This window comes from Monodon monoceros, unplaced genomic scaffold, assembly GCF_005190385.1.
Source record: "Monodon monoceros isolate NGI ecotype Baffin Bay Population unplaced genomic scaffold, NGI_Narwhal_1 Super_Scaffold_15, whole genome shotgun sequence".
NCBI classification, from domain to species: Eukaryota; Metazoa; Chordata; class Mammalia; order Artiodactyla; family Monodontidae; genus Monodon; species Monodon monoceros.
Genome location: NW_021703771.1, coordinates 28,791,773 through 28,812,125, shown reverse-complemented (window position 1 = coordinate 28,812,125; position 20,353 = coordinate 28,791,773). Strand labels below are relative to the sequence as shown.

The 20,353-nt window shown below is 40.4% G+C and overlaps 1 protein-coding gene across 7 annotated transcripts in view; it reads right to left on the bottom strand.

The window, feature by feature from the left end:
- KLHL32 (kelch like family member 32) overlaps positions 1 to 20,353 on the bottom strand; it is a 233,436-nt gene that overhangs the window by 6,990 nt on the left and 206,093 nt on the right. For 6 of the 7 annotated variants that reach the window (XM_029224082.1, XM_029224080.1, XM_029224077.1 and 3 more), the window contains 2 exons: positions 17,719 to 17,911; positions 15,730 to 15,824 (listed from right to left, as the gene is read on the bottom strand). The exons of the other annotated variant lie outside the window; for it this stretch is intronic. In XM_029224082.1, the coding sequence (XP_029079915.1) occupies positions 15,730 to 15,824; positions 17,719 to 17,911 (288 nt within the window). The remainder of the gene's footprint in view (positions 1 to 15,729; positions 15,825 to 17,718; positions 17,912 to 20,353) is intronic. 7 annotated transcript variants of the gene reach the window in all.

Genomic DNA, 20,353 nt, shown 5'->3' with positions numbered 1-20,353 from the left:
TTGTTAGTGTATAGGAATGCAAACGACTTCTGTGTATTAATTTTGTATCTTGCAACTTTACCCATCTCATTGATGAGCTCTTGTAGTTTTCTGGTAGCATCTTTAGATTTTCTATGTATAATATCATGTCATCTGCAAACAGTGACAGTTTTACTTCTTTTCCAATCTGGATTCCTTTTATTTCTTTTTCTTCTCTGAATGCCATGGCTAGGATTTCCAAAACTATGTTGACTAATAGTGGCAAGAGTGGGCATCCTTGTCCTGTTCCTGATCTTAGAGGAAATGCTTTCAGCTTTTCACTGTCGAGCATGATGTTAGCTGTAGGTTGGTCAAATATGGCCTTTATCATGTTGAGGTATGTTCCCTCTATGCCCACTTTCTGGAGAGTTTTTATCATAAATGGGTGTTGAATTTTGTCAAAAGCTTTTTATGCATCTATAGACATGATCATATGGTTTTTATTCAGTTTGTTGATGTGCTGTATTACACTGATTGATTTGCATATATTGAAGAATCCTTGCATCCCTGGAGTAAATCATGGTGTACATTTGATCATGGTGTATGATCCTTTTAATGTATTGTTTGATTTGATTTGCTAGTATTTTGTTGAGGATTTTTGCATCTATGTTCATCAGTGATATTGGCCTGTAATTTTCTATTTTTTGTGATAACTTTATCTGGTTTTGCTATCAGGGTGATGGTGGCCTCATAGAATGAACTTAGGAGTGTTCCTTCCACTACGATTTTTTTGGAATAGTTTCAGAAGGATAGGTGTTAACTCTTCTCTAAATGTTTGGTAGAATTTGCCTGTGAAGCTATCTGGTCCTGGACTTCTGTTTGTTGGGATTTTTTAAATCACAGTTTCAACTGCAGTACTTTGGACTGGTCTGTTCATATTTCCTATTTCTTTCTGGTCTAGTTTTGGGAGGTTGTACATTTCTAAGAGTTTGTCCATTTCTTCCAGGTTATCTATTTTATTGACACATAGCTGCCTGTAGTAATCTCTTATGATCCTTTGTATTTCTGAGGTGCCCACTGTAACTTTTTCATTTCTTATTTTATTGATTTGAGCCCTGTCCCTCTTTTTCTTGATGAGTCTAGCTAAAGTTTTTCAACTTTATCTTTTCAAAAAACCAGCTTTTAGATTCATTGATCTTTTCTGTTGTTTTCTTCATCTCTTATTTCATTTATTTCTGCTTTGATCTTTATGCTTCCTTTCCTTCTACTAACCTTGGGTTTTGTTTTTCTTTCTCTAGTTGCTTTAGGTGTAAGACTAAGTTGTTTATTTGAGATTTTTTTCTTGTATCACTATAAACTTCCCTCTTAGAAGTGCTTTTGCTGTGTCCCACAGGTTTTGGATCATCATGTTTTCATTTTCATTTGTCTCTAGGTATTTTTTTATTTCCTCTTTGATTTCTTCAGTGATCCATTGGTTGTTTAGTAGCATATTGTTTAGTTTCCACATATTTGTGGTTTTCACAGTGTTTTTTTTTCTTGTAGTTGATTTCTAATCTCATAGTGTTGTGGTCAGAGAAGATGCTTGATATGATTTCAATTTTATTGAATTTACCAAGGCTCGTTTTCTGGCCCAGCATGTGCTCAATCCTGGAGAGTGTTCCATGTGCACTTGAAAAGAATGTGTACTCTGCTGCTTTTGCATGGAATGCTCTATAAATATCCATTAAGTGCATCTGATCTAATGTGTCATTTAAACCTGTGTTTTCCTTATTGATTTTCTGTGTGGATAATCTGTCGATTGATGAAAGTGGGGTGTGAAAGTCTCCCAGTATTACTGTTGATTTCCCTTTTTATGGCTGTTAGTATTTGCCTTATAAATTGAGGTTCTCCTATGTTGGGTGCATATATATTTACAGTTGCTATATCTTTTTCTTGCATTGATCCCTTCATCATTATGTAGTGTCCTTCTTTGTCTCCTGTAACAATCTTTATCTTAAAATGTATTTTGTGTGATATGAATACTGCTACTCCAGCTTTCTTTTTTTTTTTTTGCAGTACACGGGCCTCTCACTGTTGTGGCCTCTCCTGCTGCGGAGCACAGGCTCCAGACGCGCAGGCTCAGCATCCATGGCTCACGGGCCTAGCCACTCTGCGGCACGTGGGATCTTCCCAGACCGGGGCACGAACCCGTATCTCCTGCATCGGCAGGCAGACTCTCAACCACTGCGCCACCAGGGAAGCCCTCCAGCTTTCTTTTGAGTTGCATTTGCATGGAATACATTTTTGCATCCTCTTACTTTCAGTCTGTATGTGTCCCTAGATCTGAAGAAGGTCTCTTGTAGACAGCATATATATGAGTTTTGTTTTTGTATCCATTCAGTCAATCTGTGTCTTTTGGGTGGAGCATCTAATCTACATTTAAGGTAATCGTCGATATATATGTTCTTTTTTTTTTCAACTTTATTTCTTTATACAACAGGTTCTTTTTAGTCGTCCATTTTATACACATCAGTGTATACATGTCAATCCCAATCTCCATATTCATCACACCACCACCCCCTGCCACTTTTCCCCCTGGGTGTCCATACGTTTGTTCTCTACATCTGTGTCTCAGTTTCTGCCCTGCAAACTGGTTCATCTGTACCATTTTTCTAGATTCCACACATATGTGTTAATATACGATATTTTTCTCTTTCTGACTTACTTCATTCTGTATGACAGTCTCTAGATTCATCCACGTCTCTAAAAACGACCCAATTTCATTCCTTTTTATGGTGGAGTAATATTCCATTGTATATATATATATACCACATCTTCTTTGTCCATTCGTCTGTCGATGGGCATTTAGGTTGCTTCCATAACCTGGCTATTGTAAATAGTGCTGCAATGAACATTGGGGTGCATGTGTCTTTTTGAATTATGGTTTTCTCTGGGTATATGCCCAGTAGTGGGATTGATGGGTCATATGGTAGTTCTGGTTTTAGTTTTTTAAGGAACTTCCTTCCATATTGCTCTCCAAGGTGGCTGTATCAATTTACATTCCCACCAACAGTGCAAGAGGGTTCCCTTTTCTCCACACCCTCTCCAGCATTTGTTGTTTGTAGATTTTCTGATGATGCCCATTCTGACTGATGTGAGGTGATACCTCATTGTAGTTTTGATTTGCATTTCTCTAATAATTAGTGATGTTGAGCAGCTTCTCATGTGCTTCTCGGCCATCTGTATGTCGTCTTTGGAGAAATGTCTATTCAGGTCTTCTACCCATTTTTCGATCAGGTTGTTTGTTTTTTTAATATTGAGCTGCATGAGCTGTTTATATATTTTGAAGATGAATCCTTTGTCCATTGATTCATTTGCAAATATTTTCTCCCACTCTGAGGGTTGTCTTTTCGTCTTGTTTGTAGTTTCTTTTGCTTTGCAAAAGCTTTTGTTTCATTAGGTCCCATTTGTTTAATTTTGTTTTTATTTCCATTACTCTAGGAGGTGGATCAAAAACGATCTTGATGTGACTTATGTCAAAGAGTGTTCTTCATATATTTTCCTCTAAGAGTTTTATAGTGTCCAGTTGCATTTAGGTCTCTAATCCATTTAGTTTGTTTTTTTGTGTGGTGTTAGGGAGTGTTCTAATTTCATTCTTTTACATGTAGCTGTCCAGTTTTCCCCGACTGTCTTTTCTCCATTGTATATCCTTGACTCCTTTGTCATAGATTAGTTGACAATAGGTGCGTGGGTTTATCTCTGGGCTTTCTATCCTGTAGCATTGATCTGTATTTCTGTTATTGTGACAGTACCATATTGTCTTGATTACTGTAGCTTTGTAGTATAGTCTGAAGTCAGGGAGTCTGATTCCTCCAGCTCCATTTTTTTCCCTCAAGACTGCTTTGGCTATTTGGGGTCTTTTGTGTCTCCATACAAATTTTAAGATTTTTTTCTTCTAGTTCTGTAAAAAAATGCCATTGGTAATTTGATAGGAATTGCATTGAATCTGTAGATTGCTTTGGGTAGTATAGTCATTTTCACAATATTGATTCTTCCAATCCAAGAACATGGTATATCTCTCCATCTGTTTGTGTCATTTTTGATTTCTTTCATCAGTGTCTTATAGTTTCCTGAGTACAGGTCTTCTACCTCCTTAGGAGGGTTTATTCCTAGGTATTTTATTCTTTTTGTTGCAATGGTGAATGGGATTGTTTCCTGAATTTCACTTTCTGATCTTTTGTTTTTAGTGTATAGGAATGCAAGAGATTTCAGTGCATTAATTTTGTATCCTGCAACTTTACCAAATTCACTGATTAGCTCTAGTAGTTTTCTGGTGGCATCTTTACGATTCTCTATGTATAGTATCATGTCATCTGCAAAGAGTGACAGTTTTACTTCTTTTTTTCCAATTTGTATTCCTTTTATTTCTTTTTCTTCTCTGATTGATGTGGCTAGGACTTCCAAAACTATGCTGAATAATAGTGGTGAGAGTGGACATCCTTGTCTTGTTCCTGACCTTAGAGGACATGCTTTCAGTTTTTCACCATTGAGAATGATGTTTGTTGTGGGTTTGTCATATATGGCCTTTATTATGTTGAGGTAGGTTCCCTCTATGCCCACTTTCTGGAGAGTTTTTATTATAAATGGGTGTTGAAACTTATCAAAAGCTTTTTTCTGCATCTATTGAGAAGATCATATGGTTTTTATTCTTCAGTTTCTTAAAATGGTGTATCACATCGATTGATTTGCATATATTGAAGAATCCTTGCATCCCTGGGATAAATCCCACTTGATCACGGTGTATGGTCCTTTTAATGTGTTGTTGGATTCTGCCACTCCCTTCTGGCTTGTAGAGTTTCTGCTGAGAAATCAGTTAACCTTATGGGAGTTCCCTTGTATGTTATTTGTCATTTTTCCCTTGCTGCTTTCAATAATTTTTCTTTGTCTTTTACTTTTGCCATTTGATTACTATGTGTCCTGACGTGTTTCTCCTTGGGTTTATCCTGTATGGGACTCTCGGTGCTTCCTGGACTTGGGTGGCTATTTCCTTTCCCATATTAGGGAAGTTTTCGACTATAATCTCTTCAAATATTTTCTCTGGTCCTTTCTCTCTGTCTTCTCCTTCTGGGACCCCTATAATGCGAATGTTGGTGCATTTAATGTTGTCCCAGTGGTCTCTTAGGCTGTCTTCATTTCTTTCTTTTTTCTTTATTCTGTTCCATGGCGGTGAATTCCACCATTCTGTCTTCCAGGTCATTTATCCGTTCTTCTGCCTCAGTTATTCTGCTATTGATTCCTTCTAGTGTGTTTTTCATTTTAGTTATTGTATTGTTCATCTCTGTTTGTTCTTTAATTCTTCTAGGTCTTTGTTAAGCATTTCTTGCATCTTCTTTATCTTTGCCTCCATTCTTCTCCCGAGGTTCTGGATCATCTTCACTATCATGATTCTGAATTCTGTTTCTGGAAGGTTGCCTATTTCCACTTTATTTAGTTGTTTTTCTGGGGTTTTATCTTGTTCCTTCATCTGGTACATAGCCCTCTGCCTTTTCATCTTGTCTATCTTTCTGTGAATGTGCTTTTTGTTCCACAGGCTGCAGGATTGTAGTTCTTCTTGCTTCTGCTGTCTGCCCTCTGGTGGATGAGGCTATCTAAGAGGCTTGTGCAAGTTGCCTGATGGGAGGGACTGGTGGTGGGTAGAGCTGGCTGTTGCTCTGGTGGGCAGAACTCAGTAAAACTTTAATCTGCTTGTCTGCTGATGGGTGGGGCTGGGTTCCCTCCCTGCTGGTTTGGCCTGAGGCGACCCAACACTGGAGCCTACCTGGGCTCTTTGTTGGGGCTAATGGTGGCATCTGGGAGTGCTCACATCAAGGAGTACTTACAGAACTTCTACTGCCAGTGTCCCTGTCCTTATGGTGAGACACAGCCACCCCCCGCCTCTGCAGGATACCCTCCAACACTAGCAGGTAAGTCTGGTTCAGTCTCCTGTGGGGTCACTACTTCCCCTGGGTCCTGATGTGCACACTACTTTGTGTGTGCCCTCCAAGTGTGGAGTCTTTGTTTCCCCCATTCCTGTCAAAGTCCTGCAATCAAATCCTGCTCACCTTCAAAGTCTGATTCTCTAGCAATTCCTCCTCCCGTTGCGGGACACCCAGGTTGGGAAGCCTGACCTGGGACTCAGAACCTTCACTCCAGTGGGTGGACTTCTGTGGTATAAGTGTTCTCTAGTTTGTGAGTCACCCACCCAGCAGTTATGGGATTTGATTTTATTGTGATTGCGCCCCTCCTACAGTCTCATTGTGGCTTCCCCTTTGTCTTTGGATGTGGGGTATCTTTTTTGGTGAGTTCCAGTGTCTTCCTATCAATGATTGTTCAGCAGTTAGTTGTGATTCCGGTGCTCTTGCAAGAGGGAGTGAGAGCACATCCTTCTACTCCGCCATCTTCAACCCTGTACAATACATATGTTCTTACTGCCATTTTGTTAATTGTTTTGGATTTGTTTTTGTAGGTCTTTTTTCTTCTCTTCCTCTTCTGTTCTCTTGTGATTTGATGACTGCCTTCAGGGTTTTGTTTGGATTCCTTTTTCTTTTTTGTGTGTGTATGTATTGTAGATTTTTGGTTGGCAGTTACCACGAGGTTTTGATATAGCCATCTATATATAAACAAGATTGTTTTAAGTTGCTGGTCTTTTAATTGCAAATGGATATCCAATATGCTGCTTTTGTGCTCTCCTCTTCTCACAGTTGCTGGTTTTGATAGCGTATTTGTGTGCAGACGATTTCCTACCTTTACTGTATGTTTGCCTTTACCGGTGAGCTTTCCCACTCGTAATTTTCTTGTTTCTAGTTGTGGCCTTTTCTTTTCCACCTAGAGAGTTTCCTTTAGCATTGGTTACAAAGCTGGTCTGGTGGTGCTGAATTCTCTTAGCTTTTGCTTCTCTGTAAAGCTTTTGATTTCTCTGTCCAATCTGAATGCGAGCTTTGCTGGTTAGAGTATTCTTGGTTGTAGGTTCTTCCCTTTCATCACTTTAAATATATGGTGCCACTCCTTCTGGCCTACAGAGTTTCTGCAGAAATCAGCTGATAACCTTATGGGAGTTCCCTTGTATGTTATCCGTTGCTTTTTCCCTTGTTGCTTTTAATATTTTCTCTTTGTCTTCAATTTTTGTCAGTTTTATTACTATGTGTCTCAGTGTGTTCATCCTTGGGTTTATCCTTCCTGGGACTCTCTGCACATCCTAGGTTGGGTGACTGTTTTTCCTGTCCCATGTTAGGGAAGTTGTCAGCTGTTATCTCTTCAAATATTTTCTCAGGCCCTTTCTTTCCCTCTTCTCCTTCTGGGACCCCTATAATGTGAATGTTGGTGCATTTAATGTTGTCCCAGAGGTCTCTTAGACTGTCCTCATTTCTTTTCATTCTTATTTTCTTTATTCTGTTCTGTAGCAGTGATTTCCACCATTCTGTCTTCTAGCTCACTTATCCATTCTGCCTCAGTTATTCTGTTATTGATTCCTTCCAGTGTATTTTTCATTTCAGTTATTGCATTGTTCATCCCTTTGTTTTTTCTTTAGTTCTAGGTCTTTGTTAAACATTTCTTGTATCTTCTCGATCTGTGCCTCCACTCTTTTTTTCCAAGATCTTGGATCATCTTTACTGTTATTACTCTGAATTCTTCTTCAGGCAGATTGCCTACCTCCACTTCACTTTGTTATTCTGGGGTTTTATCTTGTTCCTTTATCTGGGACATATTCCTCTGCCGTCTCATTTTGTCTAACTTTCTTTGATTGCAGTTTCTGTTTCACACGCTACATGTTTGTAGTTCCTGCTTCTGCTGTCTGCCCTCTCGTGGATGAGGCTAAGAGGCTTGTACAGGCTTCCTGGTGGCATGGACTGGTACCTGCCCACTCATGGGTGGTGCTTGGTCTTGTCCCTCTGGTGGGATGGACCATGTCAGGGGGTGTGTTTATCAGCTACCTGTTTATTCGGGAAGACTTTAAGCGCCTCTCTGCTGATGTGTGGGTCTGTTTTCCTGCCCTGTTGGTTGTTTGTCCTGAGACGTCCCAGCATTGGAACTACAGACTGTTGGTTGGGGCCAGGTCTTGGTGAGAAAATGGAGGCCTCCAAGAGGGCTCACGGCAATGAGTACACCCCAGACTACCACCGCCAGTGTCCTTGTCCCAGCAGTGAGTCAGCCGCCCCCTGCCTCTGCAGGAGACCCTCCAATATAATACTAGCAGGTAAGTCTGCCCCAGTCTCTCATGAGGTCACCACTTTTTCCCTGAGTCCTGACGGGCACAAGATCCTGTGTGCACCCTCTGAAAGTGGAGTTTCCGTTTCCCCCAGTCCTGTGGAATCCCTGTGGTCAAACCCTGCTGGCCTTCAAAGCCATATTTCCTGGGGCCTCCTCCTTCCATTGCCAGACCCCCAGGCTGGGGAGGCCTGAGGTGGGACTCAGGACTTTCACTCTTGTAGGAGAACTTCTGTGGCATAATTATTTTACACCTGGCATATATGGGATTGGATTTTATCGCAGTTGCGTCCCACCTACAATCTAGTTGTGGCTTCTTCTTTGTCTTTGGATGTAGGGTAACTTTTTAGGTAGATTGCAGTGTTTTTTTGTCAGTGGTTGTTCAGCGGTTACTTGTAATTTTGGTATTTCCCTAAGCAGAGGTGAGCTCATATCTTTCTACTCCACCATCTTGTCTCCTCTCTTTCCTGTAATTTTCATCCTGCTGATAGGTACTCAGGAATTTCTACTGTCTAATCAATATCTTCTCATAAACACTATTCCAGTCTCTCATCTTTCTTCTCTGTTGGATATTCTTCCAGCAAGTAGCAGAGAAACGGCTTGCTTTTGAACACGTAGCTAGTCTCTCCAACCATCAACATATTTACTTTTAGTGAACCAAAATAAATAGTTCTGCAGTCACCAAAAAGACAAGTATTTGAGATTGTGCAACCATAGTTTACAATGAATGGTAATGTAACCCATAACCAGTTGTGAATAACTAAAATGAAAGTCTCTTATCCATGAAGATTTTAGTTCCAAGCATCTCTTTAAGTGACAATCCATATGCTTATATGAACTTATTATCTATAAACAATAAAGGCTCTTAAAAGCCTTTTTCAAATTTATCTGTGCTTTGTGAGACTACTGTGCCAGCCAAGGGAATAAACACAGCATTTGCAAAATTACTGATTGATTTGGTACTTCAAAATGACTACTGGAACACAGAACTGTTCATAATGCTAATTTTTTTAAAAAGCAAATATAGTAGAATATTTTACTGTCCAGTCTCAGAGATGAAATTTATTCCACTAACATAGGCATTGATTAAAACATTTAAGAATCACATATTTTTTAGAATCACTGTAGTTCTGAGGCTACTCTAGAATATCCTCAGTGGTTTAAGATATACACATGTACCTCACCTCTTCATCTTTTGAGGACAGATTTGTTTGGGAACAACCAGAAGTCATGAAGCGTTAATTAGTGTATATGATTAGTGACCATTCCATCTTGATTTCTATTCCTTCATCTAATTGAACATTACAATTAGTAGAAATATACCCATACGTATATTTAAAATTTGCATCTTTTTAATAAACCCAAACTTGCTTCTATTGAGTAAGTAGTCAAATGAAGGGTCCCAAACCACTTAAAAACCAGGGTCCCAGCATTACAGATCACTGCCTGTTGCTCAGTTCAATGTTCTACAGTTCTGAAAAGAACAAAATAAAAAGAAACCCCAAAGACAGTGACTGACAAATACATGCACAGATGAAAGACTGGAAGCCCTCCTTGAAAGAAAATAGTTTGCTTGTTTGTTGTTATCCAAAAGATAGGACCAAACTCTAGTACAAGGTAGACTTCAGTTAACTAAAGACTCCCATAAAGAGTTTCAGGATTTTTCAAAGAACTAATTTGTGCCTTTGATAATTTTTTCTACTGTATTTTTGTTTCCTACTTCATTATTTTCCTATCGTTATTATTCTCTCTTCTACTTTGAGGGTTTTTTTGTTCATGTTCTAACTTATGCTATATGTATCCCACATGCTTTGCTATGTATTGTTTTTATTATCCTTAAGTTCTGGGTATTTTTTAAACTTCCATTAGGACTTCTTTAACCCATGAGTTATTTAGCAAAGTAGGAGTTTATTTAACTAACTTTTTAGGTTCTAACTTAATTATATTGTAGCTAGATATTATAGTCTACATACATAATACTTAATTTTTAAGTCTTTGTAGCCTTAACCCTAGTACATGATTGGTTTTTGTAAATGTCCCATGTACACTTGAGGAAAATATATTCTGGAACACTCCCCAGGATATATGTTAGGCCACAAAACAAGTCTTAAATTTATTAAGATTGAAATCACATCACACATCCTTTCCGACCACAATGGTATGAAATTAGGACTCAGAAGAAGAAAACTGGAAAATTCACAAATATGTGAGGATTAAATAACATGTTACTGAACAACGGGTCAAAGAAGAAATCAAAAGAAAAATCAGAAAATACCTTGAAGCAAATGAAAATGTAATGTAACATACTAAAACTTATGGGGTGCAGCAGAAGCTGTTGTAAGAGAGAAGATCATAGAGGTACCTACATTAAGAAAAGAAAGTTCAAATAAATAACCTAAATTTACACTAGGAACTAGATACAGAAGAACAAACTAAGCCCAAAAGTTAATAGAGGAAGGAAACAACAAAGATCAGAGTGGAAATAAACGAAATAGAAACTATAAAAACACAATAGAAAAGGTCAGTAAAGCTTAAAGCCACTTTTAAAAGATAAACAAAATAGGTAAACCTGTAGCTAGACTTACCAAGGAAAAAAGAGAGGACTCAAATAAATTAGAAGTTAAGTCAGAAAGAGAAAAACAGCTATCGTATATTAATGTATATATGTGGAATCTAGAAAAATGGCACAGATGAACCAGTTTGCAAGGCAGAAATAGAGACAGATGTAGAGAACAAATGTATGGACACCAAGAGGGGAAAGCGGGGGGTGGTGGTGGGATGAATTGGGAGATTGGGATTGACATATATACACTACTATGTATAAAATAGATAACTAATAGGAACCTGCTGTATGGCACAGGGAACTCTACTCGCTGTACAGTAGAAACTAACAATATTGTAAAACAACTATACCCCAATAAAAAATAATAATAATAAAACTGCTAATCAAAGAAGGAAATAAATAAATTAGAAATGAAAGAGGAGACATCAGAGTCAGAGGAACAACCCTGGATACTCCAGAAGCCAGGAAATAGAGACACATTAAAAATAATATTTCTAAGATTGATGTCGAAGAGTGTACTGCCTCTGGAGATTGGCCAAGATGGTACAGTAGAAAACCCTAAGCTCACCTCCTCTCACAGGCACACCAAAATTACAACTATTTGCAGAACAACCATTGATGAAAAAGTCTGGAACCTACCAGAAAAGACTTTCTACAACTAAAGATATAAAGAAGGTACCACACCGAGATGGGTAAGAGAGGCGGAGTTGTGATTTAGTCAAGTTCCATACCCACAGGTGGGCAACCCACAGTGGTGAGAGTAATTACAATCGCAGAGGTTCTTCCAAAGGAGTGAGGGGTCTGAGCCCCGTGTTGGATTTCCCAGCCCAGGGGTCCCACACTGGGAAGATGAGCCCCCAGAGCATTTGGCTTTGAAGGCCAGCAGCGCCTACTTTCAGGAGTGCCAGAGGGCTGGAGGACATAGAGACTTCACTCTTAAAGGGTGCACATGAAATCTTACACTCCTGGTCCCAGAGCAGAAGCAGTAATTTGAAAGAAGCCTTGGTCAGAACTACCTGCTTATCTTGGAGTGATCTCGCAGCTCACCCTGTGAACAGAGACACTGGAGGCGGCCATTCTGGGGAGCTCATTCTACCTCATGGACACTGGTGCTGGCAAGCGCCACTTTTTAATCCTCCCTCTACCTTTTTAGCCTCAGGACCCAGCCCTACCCTGGCCCAACAGACTAGGTACCAGTGCTGGGATGCCTCAGGCCAAGCAGCTAACTGACCAGAGACAGCTCTACCCATTAGCAGAAGGGCTGCCTTAAAACTCCCTGAGCCCAGAGCTCCCCGGACATGGCTCTGCCTACCAGAGGGCTCAGGACACAGCCCTACAAACTAGTACACAGACACTAGATATGGGGCCCCTAGGGCCCTCCACCCAGAGATGCTGGGATACAGTGGGCAGCCCCAGAAATCCCTGGGCCCTTGCAACAGCCTCTGGTGAGCCTCTCTAGTCTCAGGACCACTGTTAACCACCAAGGGGTGAACATGAGCCACAATACAACCACAGCCCTGCAGCCTGTGGAACTGGCCATTCCACCAGCAGGCCTGACCCTGCCCTCACACTGGCTGGGCCCTGGCCTTGCCCATTAGCAGGCCAATACAAGCTTCAGGACAGCCCAGACCCTGCAACCAACGGTGTTAGGAACTAGCCACAGCCACCAGTGATTGGACAATAGCTCTGGGACCCCTGGGCCCTGCAACCAGTTCCCAGAACTCAGTTCTGCCCACCAGTAGGCCAGCATTAGGCCCAGGATCTGGCTTCATCCACCAGTGGGCAGGCAGCAGCCCTGAGGTCTTCTGGACCCTGACTCCATCCTCCAGTGAGCCACAGCAGTCAGCCTGTCACAAAAGAAGGACCCATGCAGCCCATATAGGGGCACCACTAGAGCATGTAGCTCTGGTGATGAGAGGGGTGTGTGCTGCCAAGATGCATAGGACATCTCCTACAAAAGGTCACTTACCCAAGGCTGGGAACTGTAACCAACCTACCAGACACAGAAAAATTTTAAATGCAAGTTAGGCAAAACAAGGCAACAGAGGGACATACTCCAAATGAAGGAACAAGATAAAACCCCAGAAGAAGAATTAAGTGAAATGGATAGGCAATCTACCTGAGAAAGCGTTCAGGGTAGTGACTGTAAAGATGATCAAAGAACTTAGGAGAAGAATGAATGCACAAAGCAAGAAGTTAGAAGTTTTTTTTTTGTTTTTTTGTTTTGTTTTGTTTTGTTTTTTCCGGTATGCAGGCCTCTCACTGTTGCGGCCTCTCCCGTTGCGGAGCACAGGCTCCGGACGCACAGGCCCAGCAGCCACGGCTCACGGGCCCAGCCGCTCCGCGGCATGTGGGATCCTCCCGGACCGCGGCACGAACCCGCGTGCCCTGCATCGGCAGGCAGACTCTCAACCACTGCACCACCAGGGAGGCCCAGAAGTTTTTAACAGAGTTAGAAACTATAAAGAACAACCAGAGATGAAGAATACAATAACTGAGATGAAAAATACACTAGAAGGAATCAACAGACTCTATGATACAGAGGAATGAATCAGTGAGCTGGAAGACAGAGTAGTGGAAATCACTGATGCTGAACAGAAAAAAGAATAAAAATAAATGAGGACAATTTAAGAGACCTCTGAGACACCATCGATCACACTAATATTCGCATTATAGGGGTCCCAAGAGAAGAGAGAAAGAAAGGGGCTGAGAAAATATTTGAAGACATAATAATTGAAAACTTCCCTAATCTGGGAAAGGAAACAGTCACCCAAATCCAGGAAGCACAGAGTCCCATAAAGGATTAACCCAAAAAAGAACACACCAAGATACATTGATTAAAATGGCAAAAATTAAAGAATATTAAGAACTGCAAGGAAAAAGCAACAAGTTGTACACGAGGGAACTGTCATAAGGCTATAAGCTGACTTTTTAACAGAAACTCTGCAGGCCAGAAGGGATTGGCACAATATATTTAAAGTGATGAAAGGGAAAACCCTACAACCAAGAATACTCCACCCAGCAAGGCTCTCTTTCAGAATTAACGGAGAGGTCAAAAGTTTTACAAACAAGCAAAAGCTAGCAGAGTTCAGCACCACCAAACCAGCTTTACAAGAAACGTTAAAGGAGCTTCTCTTTTCTATTTCATTTAAAAGGCCACAACTAGAAACATGAAAATTATGAATGGAAAAAGCTCATCAGTAAATGTAAACAAACGGTTAAGGTAGGAAATCATCCACACAGAAAGCCAGTAGAAAAGTTAAAACACAAAAGTAGTAAAAATCATTTATATCCACAATAAGCAGTTAAGGGATACACAAAACAATTTGATATAAAACATGATGTCAAAAACAGTAATCATGAGGAGAATACAAATGCAGGGTTGTTAAAATGCATTTGAAATTAAGAGATCAGCAACTTAAAACAACATGTATGTTTTAAAACTATACACACACACACATATACACATACACAGATTGCTATATATAAACCTCATGGTAATCAAAAATCTACAATAGGTACACAGAAAAAAAGAGAAAGGAATCCAAACATAACACTAAATATAGTCATCAAATCACAAGAGAACAAAAGAAGGGGGAAGAAAGATCTACAAAAACAACCCCCCCAAAATTAACAAAATGGCAATAGGAACATACATATTGATAATTACTTTAAATGTAAATGCACTAAATGCTTCAATCAAAAGACACAGAGTGACTGAATGGATACAAAAACAAGACCTATATATATGCTGCCCACAAGAGACTCACTTCATATCTAAAGACACACATACACTGAAAGTGAGGGGCTTGAAAAAGATTTTCCATACAAATGGAAATCAAAAGAAAGCCAGTGTAGCAATACTTATATCAGACAAAATAGAGTTTAAACAAAGACTGGTACAAGACACACAGAAGGGCATTACATAATGATCAAGAAGTCAATCCAAGTAGAAGATATAACACTTGTAAATATCTATGCACCCAAAATAGGAGCACCTAAATACATAAAGTGAATATTAACAGACATAAAGGGAGATAACGACAGTAACACAATAATAGTAGGGTATTTTAACATGCCACTTACATCAGTGAACAGATCACCCAGACAGAAAATCAATAAAGAAACACTGGACTTAAATGAAGCATCAAACCAGATGGACTTAATAGCTACATATAGGACATTCCATCCAAAAGCAACAGAATACACATTCTTTTCAGTCGCACATGGAACATTCTCCATAATAGATCACATGCTAGACCACAAAACAAGCCTTGGTAAATTTAAGAATAGTGGAATCATATCAAGCATCTTTTTATGACTACAACTCTACAAGAATAAAAATTAACTGTAAGAAAAAACTGCAAAAGACACAACCCATGGAGGCTAACCTACATGCTACTCAACAACCAGTGGATCACTGAAGAAATCAAAGAGGAATTAAAAAATTACCTGGAGACAAATGAAAATGAAAACATGATAAATTAAAAACACCTATGGAACACAGTAAAAACAGTTCTAAGAGGGAAGCAATACAAGCTTCCAATCGAAAACTACTACTACTCACTTCTACCAGGAAAGAACACCACCTTCATAGGTGGCATTCGTTGAATGAATTGTAATACAGAAAATAAGAAAATGGTATAGAAAGGAGACATTTGTAAAGTTTTGCAGATGTGAAAGTACTATTACCAAGATTTCTAGATGTTTTGGTTTAAAAGAAAGGAAAAAGCATTCCACTTTCCCCATTTCCAGTATAACATATGTTTTCAAAGCTCATTGCCATCTTTATTTTCAACAGGGCTCCATCATTTATTAGTTAGCATCTTTAGGATGCAGGATGAAGTTTAGTGGCTGAACTAGCTGCACAAAGGAAGCTCAATCTTCTTCCTACCTGTAAACATCTCTCCCTGCAATAGCAGCATTGCACAAATAACCTCACTGAACCACTTGAACAAACTCCAAAAGGAACTTAAACCACTCACCTGGATGCAAGCCAGAGGCTCGTTCGTCCAAATCGAATATCCACCCACTAAATATATTCTCTCATTATGGACAGCAACTCCAGATTCATTTTGGCCTAAAGTAAAGAGAAGTGAATAAAAGAGGAAAAATAAATCCATTTCCTTGCATGTCTTCATTAACCCTTTTGCCACTGAGGGATACGATTTCCCTCTGTGGCACACTTGTATATTCCACAGGATTTCTGCCTCAACTAATCACTGTCTCCCAGTTCTCAGAGGGAAGAATTAACCTCTCAGAGAATGACTCTGTGTTGGGTCAGAATCTGGCCAAAACACTTAATAGCCAGCCAAGTTAGTAAATACAGCATTAAATACAGCAATAATCCACATAGAACTAAGTTTTATACTATGTTGTATGCCATTAGTTTATATGGTATATTTTAGGAATGCAAAACACCTGTTGTACTACAAATGCTTTTAAGCAAGTGCTTACATTTGTAACGGCTGCAACCGCAAGAAGCCAATAAAACAGAGCCACGCCCCTAGTGTGCCCCAAATGAAGACAAATGACAGAAAAGATTGATAAAGTTACTACCCTTCTTTTCTTTACATACACAACAGTTTTAAGACTATATTAAAGTTCCTGAGCTGGGACCAGCCTGGGTAGTCCCTAGATACTGACACGCCAAAATGATGAAAGGTTCCTCCCCCACTTAAAAAAGAAGACAGAATAACTCACTACTACATATTCTTCCCTGGAGGCCATCAGAGAGTGAGATAGTCTCTTTTTATTGATGGGCTGACACAGGATTGACTCGGGTAATAAATAAGCTGGATCCTATAGCAGACAGAATCACAGATCGAGGGACCAAGGGGCTAAGGTACCACTACAGCAACTTAGAGTTAAGTGCTTGTAGGTGGGCCTCAAAGATCATTTTCACAAAAACAGGAGCTCAATACAAAGCATCTAAACCTCTCACACTGGTTATGCCCCCACTGCGGCCTCCGTAGCAGCAGCTGTGAGTGATTGAGTGCCCACTCAGCACATTAAAATGTCTTGAGGCAATAGTCCAGCCCACCCGTTCGAGTTTGCGATTTTCCTATTAGAGCAGCCTAGAAGGGATCTTAATCACGTAGGCCGAAAAGGGAGGACAAGTTTTCAACTTCATAAAAAAAAGTCAGGGGTAAGCTGTTCACTGCTTTCATTTTATTCCCCTGTGGGATGAGTATGGTCCCTACCTAGTGCTACCCCGTGGTAATGCTTGGGTGGGTCTGTGTGGCCAGAAGTGCTGCCAAACCCCCATGCACGGAACATCTCTAAGGTTTTGTCTTTAGGAGAATACAGGCAGAAACGGTATTTGACACTGACAAACAATGAAGACCATTCTCCTGCACTCACAAGAAATAAGAGGACTAAAAGTAGTGAGAAGTAAAAAATAAATTGCTCCTGTAAAGAGTCATTACCTCTTTCAGCACCTGGTTCCTCCTACTTATACCAATGTTCCTACATGAATACTGATAGACAATAATGGACCTGACACGTCTCTCTTGGCAACGTGAAAACACACACAAAGGTAACACAGGCCCTGAGAAACCAGATGTTCAGCCACCTGATTGAGTCCGATTTTGTGAGATGAACAATGCACACCCTTCTGGGTAATAAAAGCAAGTTGTTCTACCACCATGTACTTAATATTTACAGCTGCACTACAGATATCTAAGAAAACAAGTATGGCAACTTCCTGAATCTCTCCTTTTCCTGATTTACTCAAACAAAGGTACTTGCCAGGGCTTCCCTGGTGGCGCAGTGGTTGAGAGTCCGCCTGCTGATGCAGGGGACACGGGTTCGTGCCCCGGTCCGGGAAGATCCCACATGCCGCGGAGCAGTTGGGCCCGTGAGCCATGGCCGCTGAGCCTGCGCGTCCGGAGCCTGTGCTCCACAACGGGAGAGGCCACAACAGTGAGAGGCCCATGTACCGAGGGAAAAAAAAAAAAAAAAAAGGTACTTGCCAGTCAACAGGTTAAAATTACAACGCGTCCACTGGTCAGCGTCCATGTTGTAGGCATCTATATGCCGCACAAGGACCCGGTCGTTATTGTAGTCCAGGTCATTGCCTCCAAGAACATAAAGCTTCCTTTGAACAGCAGCCATGGAATGGTAGACCCGCCTCTGCAGCATGGGGCTGCGGCTTATCCACTTATTCTGAGACAAAAAAAGAGAAAAAAGAAACTCAGGTGAATTCTGTTAAATGGAGACCTCCAGGGCAGAAAACAGCAGTGCCTCATTAGTAGTGGGGACTCTAATGTTGGTCAATCACATTCTATTTGAATGTTGTTTATATACTTTGAAAGGTATGGGCTTCTTGCCTGAGAACAAGCGCAGAAGAGCCCCCATGTTCTAACTCTATTTGCAACTTATATAAGGCATTTCCTCTTCCTTGGGTTGCATTTTGAATTTGTAAGGGGAGCATATGGGAATTTAGAAGTTTTCATGATTGGTTATTTCTCCCAATTGAGAGAACTTACTCCTGCAAATGACTTAAGAGTACAAGTGCATGGTTAGGTATACTGTGTACGGTGGTATAATGATAACAAAACAGGCTCTGGGTCCAGAATGCCTGAGTTTATCTGTGTGTGACCTTGGCAATTAACTTAACCTGTCTGTGCCTGTTTCCTCATCTGTAAAATAGAGATAACAGTACCCACCTGACAAGCCTGTTGTGAAGATTAAATGAGCTAATACACCTAAAGCATTTAGAACAATGCCTGGCACATATGTCCAATAATATGCACTTTTAAAAAGTTATTGTGGGGCTTCCCTGGTGGCGCAGTGGTTAGGAGTCCGCCTGCCGATGCAGGGGTCACGGGTTCGTGCCCCGGTCCGGGAGGATCCCACATGCCTCAGAGCAGCTGGGCCCGTGAGCCATGGCCGCTGAGCCTGCGCGTCCGGAGCCTGTGCTCCGCAGCAGGAGAGGCCACAACAGTGAGAGGCCCACGTACCGCAAAAAAAAAAAAAAAAAAAAAGATGTGATTCAGCAACAAACCCCTCACAGCCTTTAATATATTTACACTCACATCTTCACCAGATTGGGAAAGGTTATTTCCAGGCACACGGTTATCTGTTTTGTTAGAAGACCAAATGTTCTATGGTAACTTTAGGGAATGGTGAAACCTCTAATATTTGGTTCTAGATCACACTCAGGAATGAGAAAGGTATGCTCTACTCCTCTCAAATAAGGATCCTATTTAAAATATAATGTAAAAATAGATGAAAATCAAATATGACTTTAATTTTAAATCTCAACTAAGTAATGGACAGGTAAGTAAACCTTACCATTTTCTTTCTACATAAACACTAAACATACAGGAAGAACATAGATTATTTCTTTTTGCAGAGAAAAATTTGGATTTCGACCAGAAAAATCATATGATGGTTTGAAAACATAGAATTTCAGTTCACAGAGCTGTAAAGGAAGAAGCAAAAAGAAAGTTTTGTATAAATATTGGTCCATTCACTATTGGCTTATCGACTGGCTCATTTGTAATTTCTCTTTCAAAGATACACTAACATGAGAAAAAGAAAGTGGTTTGTCCAGTTTTTTAAGGGTTGAATTTATCTGCTCCCCCCTTTTTAAACATGTCATATTAAGAACCTCCTTCCAATTAAATGTATCTTTAATAAAACAGTCAAACCTTTCTTTCAGATATTCTCCTAAGAAATATCTCTAATACATTATGCATGAGTGGATTTAACTCAAGACTGATGATGCTTTCCTTAGGTGCTTTCTAAAATGAGGCAACCCATCACAGTATTAGGAATCAATGTTTCCACTAGCAGTCCAGTCCCCTGCCACAGGACTATGGATGCCATCTGGTTTGCAAAGCCTGACTGCATCCCCTGATTATATCTTTAGCTTCCTTCACTGCCGTGCCTGCCAGGTGAGCCGCCAACCGCTGCAAAGGCAAAGAAACAGAGAGGCCTGGTGGGGTCATTCCTAATAAGCTAGCGTGTGAATACTAATCAGTGCTGGGGAAGCAGAGGTCACCCCAGCCTGCCTGTTGGCAGGTAGCGATGTGCTCTGTGGCAGATGGCAGGCATTATCGACTCTCCACAAAGGCCTAGAAGAGAAATAAGCACCAGGGCTGAATGATAGAGTTATTGAGATTCTGAGCAAGATGCAAGCAGATGTGATGTTTGCCAGTACCCACCGTAAACAATATGCCAGCAGAATTTTTAAAAAGAGCATGTGTGTACAAACATGAAACAGAACTCATCTGAGAAATGTTAACACCTTCTTCCTCTTTAACCACGTGTGCACCAAACTTAAGCAACTGCAATTAATGATCCCTCTTGGGACATCCGGCCCAGGGACACGTGGTCTCTGAAACCTACAGCCTCTAATGATATCAGGAAACACTTGCAAAGACAGAAATACCTTCGCTAAACTCAGAATCAAGTAATTGTTAAAATTAAAAAATACTAAATAGACTGAGGTCACTCTGAACATATATTGATGGCTAGTCCCAACCCAGAGTGCCAAAGCCAACCTGTTGTTTTGTGTTCCATTATCCTCAGCTGATGAAGATGAACCTCCTAATCAAATCATTCTGGAATATTGTCAAAATCATGAAAAATACTTATATT